The 17,256-nt window shown below is 44.2% G+C and overlaps 2 protein-coding genes across 2 annotated transcripts in view; both read right to left on the reverse strand.

Annotated features, from left to right (window-relative positions):
• The window catches only part of LOC117479101 (deoxyribonuclease-1-like), a 45,726-nt gene that overhangs the window by 24,711 nt on the left and 3,759 nt on the right, over window positions 1-17,256 (reverse strand). The window lies entirely within an intron of this gene.
• The window catches only part of LOC117479102 (deoxyribonuclease-1-like), a 58,064-nt gene continuing 50,224 nt past the window's right edge, over window positions 9,417-17,256 (reverse strand). Inside the window, exons 8-10 of the mRNA XM_034126124.1 lie at window positions 14,321-14,481; window positions 14,147-14,240; window positions 9,417-9,585 (exon numbers count right to left, since the gene is read on the reverse strand). Of these exons, the coding sequence (XP_033982015.1) occupies window positions 9,493-9,585; window positions 14,147-14,240; window positions 14,321-14,481 (348 nt within the window). The 3' untranslated portion in view covers window positions 9,417-9,492. The remainder of the gene's footprint in view (window positions 9,586-14,146; window positions 14,241-14,320; window positions 14,482-17,256) is intronic.

The raw sequence follows: 17,256 nt of genomic DNA on the forward strand, positions 1-17,256 counted from the left end.
AGAGACCAGGGGGAAATCACCTCTCTCTGCCCGCTCACAGAGCCCCGAAGGACGGACTAGAGACCTCCAGCAGCAGTCCCTAACAGTGGGACTCTGGTTATTTCACACCTCCAGGAGAGACCAGGGGGAAATCACCTCTCTCTGCCCGCACACAGACCCCAAAGTACGGACTAGAGACCTCCAGCATGGCCCCCTAACAGTGGGACTCTGGTTATTTCACAGCTCCAGGAGAGACCAGGGGAAAATCACCTCTCTTTGCCCGCTCACAGACCCCCAAACGACGGACTAATGACCTTCAGCACCCCGGAGAGCTCCATTGTGAAATATTGCTACTAATCCATAACTTTTGATAACAAGCTCTGTTCGGTTCAGGCTTTTTCTCTACCCCCCCATTTACACGTACCCCGCATCCAACGGTACCATCGCCGAATCTCTAGGACCTCGGGGAGCGGAGTTACGGCTGAGGGTCAGATTCTGAAAATATGATTTGAGAACAGGGCTCTGATCAGGGCTAAAGTAACATTATAAACTGGTGAATCTGTTTAAATGCAGGCAGCAGACTCACTGCTTTTAGCAGGGTCTCAGAGAGCCAGAGAGCCAGGGTACAGCACATCGCTGTCTTACCCATAAAACAGGGCTCTGATCAGGGCTAAAGTAACGTTATAAACTGGTGAATCTGTTTAAATGCAGGCAGCAGACTCACTGCTTTTAGCAGGGTCTCAGAGAGCCAGAGAGCCAGGGTACAGCACATCGCTGTCTTACCCATAAAACAGGGCTCTGATCAGGGCTAAAGTAACATTATAAACTGGTGAATCCGTTTAAATTCAGGCAGCAGACTCACTGCTTTTAGCAGGGTCTCAGAGAGCCAGAGAGCCAGGGTACAGCACATCGCTGTCTTACCCATAAAACAGGGCTCTGATCAGGGCTAAAGTAACGTTATAAACTGGTGAATCTGTTTAAATGCAGGCAGCAGACTCACTGCTTTTAGCAGGGTCTCAGAGAGCCAGAAAGCCAGGGTACAGCACATCGCTGTCTTACCCATAAAACAGGGCTCTGATCAGGGCTAAAGTAATGTTATAAACTGGTGAATCTGTTTAAATGCAGGAGACCTCCAGCAGCAGTCCCTAACAGTGGGACTCTGGTTATTTCACACCTCCAGGGCGGAGACCGGGAAATGTACCTCTATTTGCCCGCTCACAGAGCCCCGAAGGACGGACTAGAGACCTCCAGCAGCAGTCCCTAACAGTGGGACTCTGGTTATTTCACACCTCCAGGGCGGAGACCGGGAAATCCACCTCTCTTTGCCCGCTCACAGAGCCCCGAAGGACGGACTAGAGACCTCCAGCAGCAGTCCCTAACAGTGGGACTCTGGTTATTTCACACCTCCAGGGCGGAGACCGGGAAATGTACCTATCTTTGCCCGCTCACAGAGCCCCGAAGGACGGACTAGAGACCTCTAGCAGCAGTCCCTAACAGTGGGACTCAGTTTATTTCACACCTCCAGGAGAGACCAGGGGGAAATCCACCTATCTTTGCCCGCTCACAGAGCCCCGAAGGACGGACTAGAGACCTCCAGCAGCAGTCCCTAACAGTGGGACTCAGTTTATTTCACACCTCCAGGAGAGACCAGGGGGAAATCCACCTATCTTTGCCCGCTCACAGAGCCCCGAAGGACGGACTAGAGACCTCCAGCAGCAGTCCCTAACAGTGGGACTCAGTTTATTTCACACCTCCAGGAGAGACCAGGGGGAAATCCACCTATCTTTGCCCGCTCACAGAGCCCCGAAGGACGGACTCATGACCACCAGCATGTCCCCCTAACAGTGGCACCTCCATAACCTTGCACACCGTGAGTCCCCGGGCCCCCACAGTTAAGCACTCCCCCACGGACTAAACACAGGTATTCACACCCACCAGAACCTCGTGCACCTGGTGACCCTACAAGGGGGGTGGTTTTTATGGTGCTTCTATGTCCGCCCATCAGCATCCATATTCGTCCTTCTTCACGGCACCACCCCCCCTTCTGTGGAGGGTATTCTCGTGCACCTGGTGACCCTACAAGGGGGGTGGTTTTTATGGTGCTTCTATGTCCGCCCATCAGCATCCATATTCGTCCTTCTTCACGGCACCACCCCCCCTTCTGTGGAGGGTATTCTCATGCCCCTGGTGACCCTAAAGGGGGTGGATTTTGTGGTGCTTTTATGTCCGCCCATCAGCATCCAAATTCGGCCTTCTTATTGGCACCACCACCCCCCTTCTGGGCTGGAGGTTCAAACACTTTAACTTTTGTTCACCCTCCTCTGGCTTACACCTCCTCCGCCAACACTTGAGCGCTCATCACAGGGTTCAGCACCAAGTAGAGTGCCTCCCCGGTGCTGATGGAAAGTGGCACTTTATCTGCCCCTGGTAACCATCAAGGTTATTGTTTTATTTATTTTTTTATTTTATTTGAACAAAAACCACAGTACACACAGCCTAAAACATCAACTATTTACACGTTGCAGTAACAAAAATCACAGTACACACAGACTAAAACATCAACTATTTACACGTACTACTGCTGCTATAACAGTACTACTACATTTCTTAACCTACGTTGTGTAGCACCAGGCTGGGGGGTCTTGAGGCACAAAATAAGGCCCACTCAGAGTGCTTGGTGAGCGGATACATTCTTCCATGATTTCCAACAGCCGTTTTTTTTCTGAGTGCACCCAAAAACTGGGTTTCCGATTTCGTGCAGACGGTAGTCTGAAAAATATGGATGAATCTTTTTGAGGGATAAGGGAATGCTCTGGTTTTTGGACAAAATTAACATGGGATCACTCCCGTCACCGGATGTACTTCGTCTCACTGGAATAGTAACGGTCATAGTGAATATAAAATCGTCCCCATGTATCCGGCCAATGACGGGAGAGTTTTGAAAGAGACAAAACACTGTTCCATACATTTAAAAACACTTAAACAATTAAACAATGTTTACCCCAGGATTCAGGCATCTTCCCTGGCTTGTAAAGTGCAGTTATGCGCCTTGGAGGTATTGCACTATTTACAAAATGTATACTCAGGATTCTGGCCCCTTCCCTGGCTTGTAAAGTGCAGTTATGCGCCATGGAGGTATTCTGCTATTTTCAAAATGTAGCACTCTGTTTATTTCACACTTCAGCACCACGGACAGCGCTGAAGGGAAGTAGTGAGATGTGGGATGTTTTAGGAAGTCATGCTGCTTACCAATATTTAGCCCCCAGATCCCTCTCCGCATATAATATAGAGCCACCGGCTGTATATGCCAATGCACATTTACTGTGGTTGGTTTAACATATTTCCTCGGGTTTCTAAAATAGGGGGACGCATCGGGGGTCTCGGGGAGGGTCCCATGGGTCCCATTTACTGTGGGAAGTTAAACACATTTACTCGGGTTTCAGCCACCGGCTGTATATGTTATGCATGTATATATACATTTACTGTGGTGAGTTAAACAACCTTACTCGGGTTTCTAAAATAGGGGGACGCATCGGGGGTCTCGGGGGGGGGGTTCCCCGGGTCCGGTAAACAAGAGGTCTGGGGACTTAGTTTATTTCACACTTCCAGGAGAGACCAGGGGGAAATCACCTCTCTATGCCCGCTCACAGAGCCCCCAAGGACGGACTAGAGACCTCCAGCAGCACTCCCTAACAGTGGGACTCTGTGTATTTCACACCTCCAGGAGAGACCAGGGGAAAATCACCTCTCTCTGCCCGCTCACAGAGCCCCCAAGGACGGACTAGAGACCTCCAGCAGCACTCCCTAACAGTGGGACTCTGTGTATTTCACACCTCCAGGAGAGACCAGGGGGAAATCACCTCTCTCTGCCCGCTCACAGAGCCCCCAAGGACGGACTAGAGACCTCCAGCAGCACTCCCTAACAGTGGGACTCTGCACCTCCAGGAGAGACCAGGGGGAAATCACCTCTCTCTGCCCGCTCACAGAGCCCCCAAGGACGGACTAGAGACCTCCAGCAGCACTCCCTAACAGTGGGACTCTGCACCTCCAGGAGAGACCAGGGGGAAATCACCTCTCTCTGCCCGCTCACAGAGCCCCCAAGGACGGACTAGAGACCTCCAGCAGCACTCCCTAACAGTGGGACTCTGCACCTCCAGGAGAGACCAGGGGGGAAATCACCTCTCTCTGCCCGCTCACAGAGCCCCCAAGGACGGACTAGAGACCTCCTTAGACGTTGTTTCCTGCAAATTACGCGTTTATCCGCCCGGTACCGGGGGGGGGGCCGTGCGTAACAGGTTAAAGCAGCAGGACCAAACGCTTGCCTCGGGGAGGGAGAAAAAAAGCCACAGCAGAGAATAAACTGAAGGGTAACCATGGTAACTATGGGCGGGAAGTCTTCTTCGCTGCTTTTGTGTCAGACTACAGCGCCACTTACAGGCCTGGCATATGTACTACAGCGTCTCCAGCGCTTTCGAGCGGCAATGGCCGGCCGTGGCCCAACCCCACATTCCCCTGATAGGTGGAACTCAGTAAAGTGTTCAAATTTGGATCAGTTTTTATCAGATCCGTTGCAGCCCCTTTTTTAGAGATTTGGGTATGGAGGGAAATAGAGAGGATTGTGTTTTCTGACACTTGGTGAGTTCCCTGGAACACCGGGGACACATATTCATGTATAAAAGACGTACAAAAGTGCATTTTGCATGATAGGTCCCCTTTAATGTTATTGCTTTCAGCTAACCTTATGTGAAATAATAGTTCCTCATGTTCAAGCTTGAGTTCCTGTTTCTTGATAAGCAAAGACTCGTGATCTTTATGTGGTAAACATTGTCAGCAATAATAAAATGAAGCTTGTTGTAGACTCTCAGCTCGTTAACAAGACCTACTGTGTGACTTTAACTTAGTGTTTGAGTCTGTATCAATCATTCAATCAATCAATCAATCAATCAATCAATCAATCAATCAATCAATGTTTATGTATATAGCCCAATATCACAAATGTTACATTTGTCTCAGTGGACTTCACAATAATACATTTGATTTGGAACAGCTTTCAGAACAACATCTCATTTTCTGTTAATTTTTGGTCACAAGAGATGGATATAGTCTATTATCCAGAGACTTAGTTATATCTGAGTTCAATTTGATGTCAGTTGGTTTTTAATATGTGTTGTGTAGATAATAACTTAAATAGGAAAAGGCACTCCAGTGTTGGTGTTTTTTCTGAACAGCAAGCACACAGATTGTGTTGGGTTGGTGGTATGAGGGGTTAAGGCATGTGTCGTGTAAATGAATAATTTCAGCTCAACTTGACTGAACTCCATTTCAGTCAGACAAATCACGTTTGAAATGTTTATTAACAGCAGCTTATAGTTTCAGTTTGGATCCAGCTTCCCCGACGGTGAAGGGATTTGAGTCAGGACTTGAGTCGGAGGGACCCCCGACGGTGAAGGGACTCGAGTCAGGACTTGAGTCGGCGGGAATCGCATGTCTGGAGGAAGTCCTAAATCCAGCCAGGTAACAACTTCAACAACCCTGGTTTTTCTGTTGCCTTCTGGTGCGCCTCAGCCAGAGCAGCCCCGTTCTGCTCAACACTGGACACTCCCCTCCACTTACCATAGCAGAATGCCAACGTATAGGTAAGTGAATATAACTCCACTTCAAAATGTCCACCTGCTGGGTCCATTCTTGGTTAAGTCGTTCTGTCAGTGTTGGGGGTTATCAGGACCTAAATGCAGAATGAGGAAAAGGGGTACAAAGTATAACAAAAGCGAGCTTTATTTAACAAAAGCTGTAGATAATGAAAAAAACAGAAAAATCCTTAAATCCATAAACCCGTAGCACGAGGAACATCCGGACAAACATGGAGGTGCAAGGATGACAACGACCGAACGTGGAGCTCAGGGGAAGACGAAACTAAATACACTGAAGGGAAATCACAGGACAAGACACAGCTGGGGAGGGGAGGCAGAAACACAAAGGCCCAAACCACACCCTACACCGACACACTCCCCCTCCGTGACGGAGTGAACTCCATCTGACACTCGCAGCTCAACGAGGCTCCCTCCTGTCAGATGGAGGGAGTAAATACAGCGGCAAGCTTTGGGACAAACTCCCCTCTCTCCGGCAGAAACAGGAAATGCCATAACTGTAAGTAACAACGGTTACAAATCAGCATCTCTTATGCCCCTTTCACACCAACGCGTTTTCAGGGCCGGCTCGGAGCTAGACCATGAAAAGTACCGTTTTTTCCTCTTCACACCGCAGCCGCGCTGCCTCTTAGCTCCGGAATCCGGTTAGTTTCCAGCTCCAAAACATTGTCGGTCTAGAAGCAAGGCTCCGGAGCTAAGAGGCGGCGTCGCTTACGTCTCTCTTACGTCGAGGCGTGCAGGAAACTAAACCCACCTCCCCTGAACATGGGTCGACTGAAGAGTCTCGTCATGCCTGCCTACAAGCAGTAGCGCTGAGCAAAGTGACCAGAAGGCAACCACACACTTACAAAAAAAACATACTTTATAAAGTCAGGCAACACTAACCAGGCTTCGTGTGATTCTGTTTATTTGTACCTTACTTTGACCATCCGTTCGCTGTTATTGATCATTGTGGAGAGCAGGCAGACGTTTTGTTTTGTATTATAGCAGCTATCTGATGGAATCAATACATGGGCTGCACAGGTTGTCATGTCCGACTATCACAAGTAGAATCATAATGAAAAATACGCCGGTAAAAAGTGCCTGTAGAAAACGGCTTAGCAAGTAGTCAGTTTAGCTTCGGTTGCTATGCTAACATCACCCATGTTATACCAGAGAAACTTTCATAACAGCGTTGTGATGCCAAACAGCGTCAATTCAGACTGACACACATTCACTTAAGGGGAACTGGGGATATGTATCAGCTGCTTGTGTGACAGTCAGACAGTGAATACTTTAGAGCCGTGTGAGCTAACCCGGGGCTAACGGGAGAATACACTCCCGTGGAAGAGCAGTCAGCACTGCAGCGGTCGGTAAATGCCGCTGAAACACATTAATAAACAATGAACCACGGCACTCTGGAGAAAAGTATAAGGTTGGAGAAGTCGTTATTTAATTTAATCTGGCTTCGTATGATTAAAAGCAACACGATCATCGACCCGACGCAGTCCCCCGTTGTTGTTGTTGTGAGCTCCGTTGTGGAGCAAATCAGCGATGTAAACGGTGACGTCATGGCGCAGCAGCGGCAGCACCAGTCGGGCTCTGGGCGGTGTGAACAGAGCGGGAGCAGAAAAGGGAAACCGTAGCTGAACCAGAAAAGCTCTAGCTAGGAGCTAGAAAGGGAAAAGCGCTGGTGTGAAAGCCGCATTTGTGTAGCTCTCACGTTGGTTTTTGGAGTTTTCAATAAAGTGTACGACCATCTTTCGGAGGGATATGCTACAGTTTATATAATAAAATATCGATAATTGGCGATACAATATCGCCACGCAAAGTATCGCGATACTATGCTGTATCGATTATTTTCCCCATCCCTACTATCTAGTGAGACCTCTATGTGTGGGCCTGGGACCGGCCACAATGAGTCTTTCCTCTAAGCACCTTGACCTTGAGGGGACTAAACTATCCCATAAGAGGCCTGGGACCAGCCTCTTGTTAAAAACACAGTTTAACAAAGTTAAATGAAGAAATTATAAATAAAACGTAATAAAATGAAAGAAAACTAACTGTAAATACTTACCAGAACTGGGTCAATAGAGTGCCACAGTGACGCGTCCTCAAACCCGGAAGTAAACTCCTTCCGGTTCCCTCTACAAAAAGCAATGCAATTTCTCCATAGGGTTTTGGAAAATAGCTGGAAATAAGGTCTGTGGTTGACACACATTGAAGAGACGAATCACGTTTTGTTCAGCCGGATAATCTCCACATGTCTACCCTACTTTTATAATTTTCTAATCGTAAATCTAATCGCCAGAAGCAAAATACTAACGTTATGCTATAAAGGAACTACAGCAGGGTCGCTGCTTCAACGTCACGGCAACTTAAGATCCATATTCAAAAATACAGATTCTAAATGGTCCTAAAACCCGGAAGTAAGTTAGCATTTCTCCACTTCCTGTTCCCTCGTCTCAGAGCCAATGGGATCTCTCCATAGGATTTTGGAAAATATCTGGAAATAAGGTCTGTGGTTGAGACACATTGAAGAGACGGATCACGTTTAGTTCTAGGACATTAAATCCATCAGCAGTGACCCCGCTGGTGATTTCTGAAGAGTTGACGTGTCTGAAAAACGATGTTTTTTACCAAGTGGCTGAATAGGACTACAGAAGTTGTGGAGGACGTTGCACGTCATTACACCGAACACGTAAACACTCCTCTAACTCCTGTTCTGCTTGAAAGCAAGTACCTGCCTCCTGCAAACTGTTCAAACAAACGCTTCTACTTGGACCATTTTGAATATTAACGAGCCAACTACCCCCTAAGCACCTTGAGCTTGAGGGGAATAAACTATCCCATAAGACCTCTATGTGTAGGCCTGGGTCCGGCCACAATGAGCCCACATTCAAGCAAAGATGAGTTGATAATCCAGCCCAGTAACCACCTATAATTTTCCAGCTTTCCAGCTTTAAATATGTATTCAAACATCACGGAGTGCAAGGGGAATAGTGGTGGGGGGGTATGAGCCTCCTTTTTTAAGATGGAGGGTGTGAATACAGAGAGAAGGTTCAGGAGCAACTCTGCTGCTTAGTCTCCGCAACAGTTCCTATAAATACGCAAAAATGTACTTTCAAATGTATAATTTTCTAGACACACTGAATTCTTCCGTTGATAAGGGGCGTTCTCTCTTTTGACATCTGGATTGTCTGTGGTATAGGTTTTCATGTTGGGCTGTATAAATCAAATGAAATAGATTGACTAGATGTGCATCCTGTATTCAGAATCAGGCTGACTGCCAGGGAGGTTCACATATGCAAGAAATGAGCTTTGCTGGATAAAGGTGGAAAGAGAAACACAGTGAGAGGAATGAAGTTGTAGAATCAGAGACAATTTAGAACTATTATAAAACCTCTTTAAATAATGGATAAAAACTGACTGCACTGATTTAGCGTAAATGCAATAACCTCCACTCTCCAGGAGTTACCGACTTTATAAGAACATCCCATTATTAGTTCTCTTTACACGAATGGGTGATTGCTATTCACATGAATGCTAACCCTTCTGACGTGTGACCTTATGTGAGAATGCTGCTCATTGACTCAAGTAAACCACTAAATATTAAACTAAACTTGAGAGTCATTGTCCGAGTTACTCTGGATACACATTGTCTTTCTCTTCAGTAGAAACTGATATCCATTTCCTATAAAAGATCTCTTGGTTAATGCTCTCAATCATCATTCATTTACCTCACCTTTTATAAACACTGCAATGAGACACTTCACTCTCCTGTTTCAAAAACACAAGTTTGCAATGAAATCATTTGGCTTTTTAAATGTTTTTTTATTCTTTTTCAATGCTGCATGGGTTCCAGAAATACTCCAACTGAATAACCTTAATTCGGATTCAGTCTGCGTTTTTTGGCTTCTGGCTCCTCCTTCGGCTTCAGCTCCACCTCCACAGGGAAATGGTCACTGACCTTCTTTGCCTGAGAGAAACAGAGAAAACATTTTAGAAAACTGAATTTCAATTTGTTGTTCTTCCAACTTGGCATACAGAACATAGTCTCAGTTAAACTTCTAACAGGTGGTTTCTTTGCACAAGATGTTTTTTTAGACCATCAACTCAATAGTTCATACAAATGAAAATAAATCACAAGCATTACTTAAAGGGGACCTATCATGCAAAATGCACTTTTGTACGTCTTTTATACATGAATATGTGTCCCCGGTGTTCCAGGGAACTCACCAAGTGTCAGAAAACACAACCCTCTCTATTTTCCTCCATACCCAAATCTCTAAAAAAGGGGCTGCAACGGATCTGATAAAAACTGATCCAGATTTGAACGATGTCCTGACGTCAGGACGGTGGCGCTACGGCTATTGGGCCAACTCCACCAATCAGGAGGAGACAGCCACGGCCATTGCCGTTCGAAAGCGCTGGAGACGCTGTAGTACATATGCCAGGCCTGTAGGTGGCGCTGTAGTCTGCAACAAAAGCAGCGAAGAAGACTTCCCGCCCATAGTTACCATGGTTACCCTTCTGTTTATTCCCCGCTGTGGCTTTTTTGCTCCCTCCCCGAGGCAAGCACTGTAATTCTCTCCGGTTATTCCACCAGCAGATGACAAACAACCACCTCTCCGCCTCTTCCAAGGAACGAGGGGACCGTGCGGCAGAGTTTCAGTTAGGTTTCTTTCGCCGGTCAAGATGTCCGTTAAAGTTGAAATCTTCCAGACAAAATTAGAAAAGTGCCGGTCAAAGGTCTTCTTTGTTATTTATTGAGCTTTAAAACAAATGAATAACGACTCTATATAATAAAACACGGAGGACGGAGATCTATTTTTCTCCCCCTCTTCTGACAGCCCAGCAGCTGATCAGTCAACACACTCTCACTCCTAAGCGTCCAGGAGCGACGCTTGGTCAGGGTCCCGTGGCGTCCAGTTGTGACGCGCCGAGGCTCCTTCAGCTTCATAAACGGACGCAAAGAGCTTTCAACTGATTGCAATGTATTCCCATCGGCGGCGGTATTTGACGCTTAGGGAAGCACGGCATTCATTTGTGTCGGAGGCTGTTAAAGGCAATGTGAGCGTCCATTCCCATTGGATAACGGAGAATTGTACACCCGGAAGTAAGTATTCCCCTTACTGTCGATTGATTTGACAGTGATATCTCCACTACTCATCAACTCAAAAACACCAGAGTATCCTTGTTAATTAAACGACATTGCTAGGTTTTAGTGTGTGTACAATGCTTTTGTCACGTTTTCCCCTTCAATTCTGAGAAACAAGTCGTTTTCTATGAGTTTTGGATGGCCGAAGACATGACATTACCCACAATCCTCTGTAGCAACCATAGACTGTATAAAACAATTAAATAATACATTATTCCGAGTGTGCTTGCTTTTCTCTTTGAAAGTCATCACATAACAGCATTGTAATACACGTTTCGGCTGCATTAAATATGACATATCTGCCGTAGTTAACTCTATTTATAGAGTCCTGATGACAAGACTTCTAGACAAACAGGAACTGCCACCAAAACTGAAAACTTGACGTGGATCTTAAATATATAAGCAATTAACAACATCTTACATTTCTTTTCACACAATACGTCTCCTTGCAGTATCAACACTAATTCGGCTGACTTTTATATTTGATCCAATTGGTAGATAGGCTGTATTTACCGGTGCACAGCTGATAGAAAGGGACACCTACTGGTTAAAGCACGTTATTGCATTTTATGATTTTATTATTAGATATTAATAGGAGGATGTGCAAAACAGACAAACTAATAAGGCTTTATTTAAACATTAAAGAATACTTTAGGTTAAGGTCTTCTTTTGAATAAGAAAAAAGCTTTGGGGGTATAGAAGATGAATATGGAGGGATGAAACCCTCTTTGATGGTCACACATGCAGAGCACACAGCACACACAGTGAAATTTGTATCTACAGATAAATATTAAGCCTGACAAAGTACTTAACGTCTAATACAGTATTATTGCTTTCCTGCAATGTTAACTATGTTTAAGCACTTATTTTAACTGATATTATACATATGTATTATACTCTTATAAGATGTATGTAGATAGTATAAGAAATGTGCAGAATATGACAATGTAATGGTGGAGGTACACACATATTGATAGATGTCTTGTAATGCACTGTTGAGGAACCTGCAACCCAAGTTTTTCATTCATTGCATAACTACACCGTAGTTGTGTATAATATGATATGTCAATAAACCTTAGAAAATCTTGAAATCTTGAAAGGGATGTGCAAAATAGTCATTATATACAGTCTTTAATTAACTATTAGTAGAGAATAACGACGAGTAAAGAATATACTTTACAGGGATCCTATTAATATCTAATAATAAAATTATAAAATGCAATAACGTGCTTTAACCAGTAGGTGTCCCTTTCTATCAGCACCGTTATGGCGTAAATACAGCCTATCTACCAATTGGATCAAATATAAAAGTCAGCCGAATTAGTGTTGATACTGCAAGGAGACGTATTGTGTGAAAAGAAATGTAAGATGTTGTTTAATTGCTGATATATTTAAGATCCACGTCAAGTTTTCAGTTTTGGCGGCAGTTCCTGTTTGTCTAGAAGTCTTGTCATCAGGACTCTATAAATAGAGTTAACTACGGCAGATATGTCATATTTAATGCAGCCGAAACGTGTATTACAATGCCGTTATGTGATGACTTTCAAAGAGAAAAGCAAGCACACTCGGAATAATGTATTATTTAATTGTTTTATACAGTCTATGGTTGCTACAGAGGATTGTGGGTAATGTAATGTCTTCGGCCATCCAAAACTCATAGAAAACGACTTGTTTCTCAGAATTGAAGGGGAAAACGTGACAAAAGCATTGTACACACACTAAAACCTATCAATGTTGTTTAATTAACAAGGATACAGTAATCTGGTGTTTTTGAGTTGATGAGTAGTGGAGATATCACTGTCAAATCAATCGACAGTAAGGGGAATACTTACTTCCGGGTGTAAAATTCTCCGTTATCCAATGGGAATGGATGCTCACATTGCCTTTAACAGCCTCCGACACAAACGAATGCCGTGCTTCCCTAAGCGTCAAATACCGCCGCCGATGGGAATACATTGCAATCAGTTGAAAGCTCTTTGCGTCCGTTTATGAAGCTGAAGGAGCCTCGCCGCGTCACAACTGGACGCCACGGGACCCTGACCAAGCGTCGCTCCTGGACGCTTAGGGAGTGAGAGTGTGTTGGATCAGAGCACGCTCCCCTCTCCTGCAGGGGGGCGTGGTCAGCAGAATCAGCCCCGTAGTCAGCAAACAGCACATAGAGCGAAATGAGGCATGGCTAACATGCATGATCTGTTTGGTATTTTGAAAACAGAAACGTATAAATATACCTTATATAGGTATGGCCCTACAATATATCATTTAAATATAGCATGATAAGTCCACTTTAATCTAGTAATCAAGTAATCTAGTTCCTGACTGTAGTGACTACTCCTGTCAACTCTCACATCTCTGCATGCCTAATAACTTTATCTGTTCATCTGTTATCAGCTCAACATAATGATGTGCTCATCCACAGTGACATTAGATGTCAGAGCAAAGGAAACGTCTTGAAATAGCTGTTTTGTGTTAGTTAGATTATCTATGGCTCACATGGAATGATCATTAAGGTCTGATGCAATTTCAAAATGTCAAATATTTCCATTGATAAAATGCTGATCTTCACTGAAATAATATGCAGTCATGCTTTATTTTTGTTACGTACACTTAGGCTGAATTACTTTAGTTAAAGGGGACCTATCATGCAAAATGCACTTTTGTACGTCTTTTCTACATGAATATGTGTCCCCGGTGTTCCAGGGAACTCACCAAGTGTCAGAAAACACAACCCTCTCTATTTTCCTCCATACCCAAATCTCTAAAAAAGGGGCTGCAACGGATCTGATAAAAACTGATCCAGATTTGAACACTGTCCTGACGTCAGGACGGTTGCGCTACGGCTATTGGGCCAACTCCACCAATCAGGAGGAGACAGCCACGGCCATTGCCATAGCCGGGCCGGCTAAAATGATTGGTCGTGCTTTTTACAGCGCCACGGCTTCCACAGATGACATTTTTGTATATATTTTTTGTCAAAGCATTTAATGTATTCATTGCTATCGGGATGTTAAGAGCATTCCATGGAATATAACAACAAGTGTTTCTGAAGTGAATTACCTACTCCACCTTTAAATGAGTGAGATTCTAAATATGGCTCACATGGAGTGATTTGAGGTGTCTGATGCACTTTATAATTTGAATTTGTACAATACACATGTGTTTATTGATTGATGGTTAAATGAGTAAATGCTTCACATGTACTGACTTCTGAACATGCCATTTAAATGTGTGTTGTTTCAATAAAATGCATCACTCAAACAAGATGCGCTGGCGAAGAGGATGTCGTGAGACAGCGTCACGCAAATTTGAAGCTCGAGATGAAAAAACCTTCGCCACACATTTTTTTGTCTTTCCGCATACGCGGTCCAGTGTGGTTACGTACCTGATCCTGGTCAAAATCACTATCAGTCTTGAAGTTAAAGACCCCAGCGCTGCCGTTCACCACTTCCTCGTTCATTTCTTTGCTCACGACAATCCTGCAGAAACAGGAAGAGAGGTGTGATTAAGAGAGTGTGTGTGCATGGAAGTGTCTTCATGATTATCTGTGTGTGTTCACCTGTCGTGAGTCTGTATAGTCTTTTCTGCCAATGTAGTGGCAACACCGTCATCGATCAGGCTGTGGAAGCCCTTGTCGGTGAAGAGGGGGATATCCTTCTTCCAGTCACCTGTTCCTACATACCTGATGCCTGCGTTGAAGTCTCCGAGCACCATGATGTTCTGCAGGCAGAGGGAAACGGCTCAAACTAATTATTTGCAAACTAGATCAGAATAATGTCATGGTAATGGGCAATCTGAAAAACACAAATGTAAATGCCCCCTATCCAAATGTTGCTCTCTGTCGTCCATTCATTTTCCACAGAAGCGGCTGTACTCCCGCTACCTGAACAAACTGCTCTATGTGAGTCATGATGGAGATTTAAGTTAATATTTTGAGATATTACGTTTTATTTGACAATTATTTTTGAATGATCTCTTCTTTTGTTTTGATCACATCGGCAGATATGAGCCTCCATAGTAATATGTTTGTAACACAGTTTAGATAAAGAATTAAGTGTGTGTGTGTGTGTGTGTGTGTGTGTGTGTTGCTGTGTGTGGTGGTTTGTGTGTGTGTGTGTGGTGTGTGTGTGTGTGTGTGTGTGTGTGTGTGGTGTGTGTGTGGTGTGTGTAGTGTGTGTGTGTGTGTGTGTGTAGTGTGTGTGTGTGGTGTGTGTGTGTGTGTGTGTGTGTGGTGTGTGTGTGTGGTGTGTGTGTGTGTGTGTGTGTGTGTGTGTGTGTGTGTGTGTGTGTGTGTGTGTGTGTATGGGGTATTACTTTGGTCTCCAATTCTAGTTCGGCAGCATCAACCACGTCAACAAGGGCATTCAGTTCTTTTACAGCTTTGTCCGGTTGGGTGTGAATGGGGATCAGAACAAATTCCTTACCTGGAGAGAGAGAGGAGCGAATGAAGAGAGACAATGACAACAGAAGAAATACCGTTAAAGTAAGTAAATGTACTTCATCACATTCATCCACTAACACAAATTAAGTCTTTTAAATCTGGCAGGAAGGACTTGAAACTTGAAAAAGTAGGTATTTTTAATTTGGCACTGACTGAGGTAGATGTAGCAGAAAATATTAGACCGACTGAATTATAGAGTTTTTTAAAGTGTTGTTGGTGACGGACAGACCTCAGGGTCTCCTCTCACACAAGTCTGGTGCTTAGTTCTCTATAATAGATAATCTACATTTCCAGTGAAAGAACAGAGTCTCTCCTCTAATACCGGTCTGTGTGGAGGAAAACTTGACGACGAAGGGCGGTCTGTCGAAGACGCCTGCCGTGTCCTTGTATTGGAAGCTGTCTTCCACGGTCACCGTCTCATCGCTGCAGAGGAAAGATGGAACTCTTTATTTTATTTTGAAGACGTCTCCAAACTTTAGATCGAGTTCATCGACTCTTTCTCATGGTCACATATTCACACAACTCCTGGAGCATTTTCTATGCTGTTTACACTCTTTATCAAACACATGTTTTCTCTTTCTGCTCACTGATCTGGGGAATTAACAAAGCAATACATCCAGAAGATCATTTAGCTGTTGGTGTTTTGTTTTAGGCAGTTTGTGTTTTACCTGTAGAGGAAGAGGTATCTCTCCTTATGCTTGCGGGGACCCAGGTAACCACTGGAGATGTTTCTGAACTGATGAGAACCTCTGGGGAAACACACACACACACACACACACACACACACACACACACACACACACACACACACACACACACACACACACATACCTTTTGTTTATCTTAAATCTTAATTTGAGTTCATGATCTGTCAAACTTTTTACAAACTTAACCTAAGTCTATAGAATACTGTTTGTAGGCCAGGACTTCTCCACAATACTTCATTCAGATATTTTCACTCGTTTTGCCAAATACTGCGATTACTGAGATTTGGATAATACAGTAGTCAATATAACATTTAGATGAATGAAGCAGCCCTCACAGTCTGCGTGTGTGTGTGTTAGAATACTGTGTTTGCTCTTCATAAGTCTTACTAGTTAACAAGAGCCTTGAGTTTGTCGGTTACTTTCCCATCTGGATCGCGGAGCTCCTGGATCAGAATGATGTCATAGCGACGGACAATCTGAAGAAAAATGTATTCTAATTGGTCAATTCTGACGGAAGTACTAAAGGGAACAGCAGAAGAAGACAGACAGGAAGTGAACACTGAAGGGAACAGCAGAAGAAGACAGACAGAAGTAAACACTAAAGGGAACAGCAGAAGAAGACAGACAGAAAGTGAACACTAAAGGGAACAGCAGAAGAAGACAGACAGGAAGTGAACACTAAAGGGAACAGCAGAAGAAGACAGACAGAAGTCTAGTAAACTCTGTACATGTTTCCTCAAGGTTCTGAATGTTCTCTAAATGCTGCATGTGTTGTCAAGTTGCTGGAGATGTTTCTTCATGTGTTTTTATATCTGCATCCTTTCTGAAGCTGCAGCGTGTTTCTCCTGATGGAAGAGTTTGGGCCGTAGCAGCACGTTTACACCTGCTGGCCACCGTAGCTGTTTAGTGCTGCACTTCAGCATTATGTTTAAAATTACTATTACCTCACAAAACAATCATTTAAAAAGAGAAAAGGAAACTTAAACAGGAAGTGGGTTACTATGTTTCACTTGCCAAGATACAGTCAAAACAACGAAGAACAAATAAATATTAAATTCCAAATACAGTTTCAGACCTTTGTGATGGTTTTCATCGCTTCTTCGTATTCTTCTTTGTATGTTTTGGATTCTTTGATTCCGGATTTTGTTTCTCCAAACTTATCGATGTTGAAGGCTCCAATCAGCAGACAGGAGGTCACATGCAGCAGGGCCAAGAAGAGACCCAGAGCACAGAGCAGACGCATCCTGGGACTAACAGAGACATAATTAAAATACTTGGTAATCAAATCAAACTTTATTTATATTGCACTTTTGATACACAAACAACACTACAAGTGTTTTTGTTTGG

This window comes from Trematomus bernacchii, unplaced genomic scaffold (assembly GCF_902827165.1).
Source record: "Trematomus bernacchii unplaced genomic scaffold, fTreBer1.1, whole genome shotgun sequence".
In the NCBI taxonomy this organism is placed as follows: Eukaryota; Metazoa; Chordata; class Actinopteri; order Perciformes; family Nototheniidae; genus Trematomus; species Trematomus bernacchii.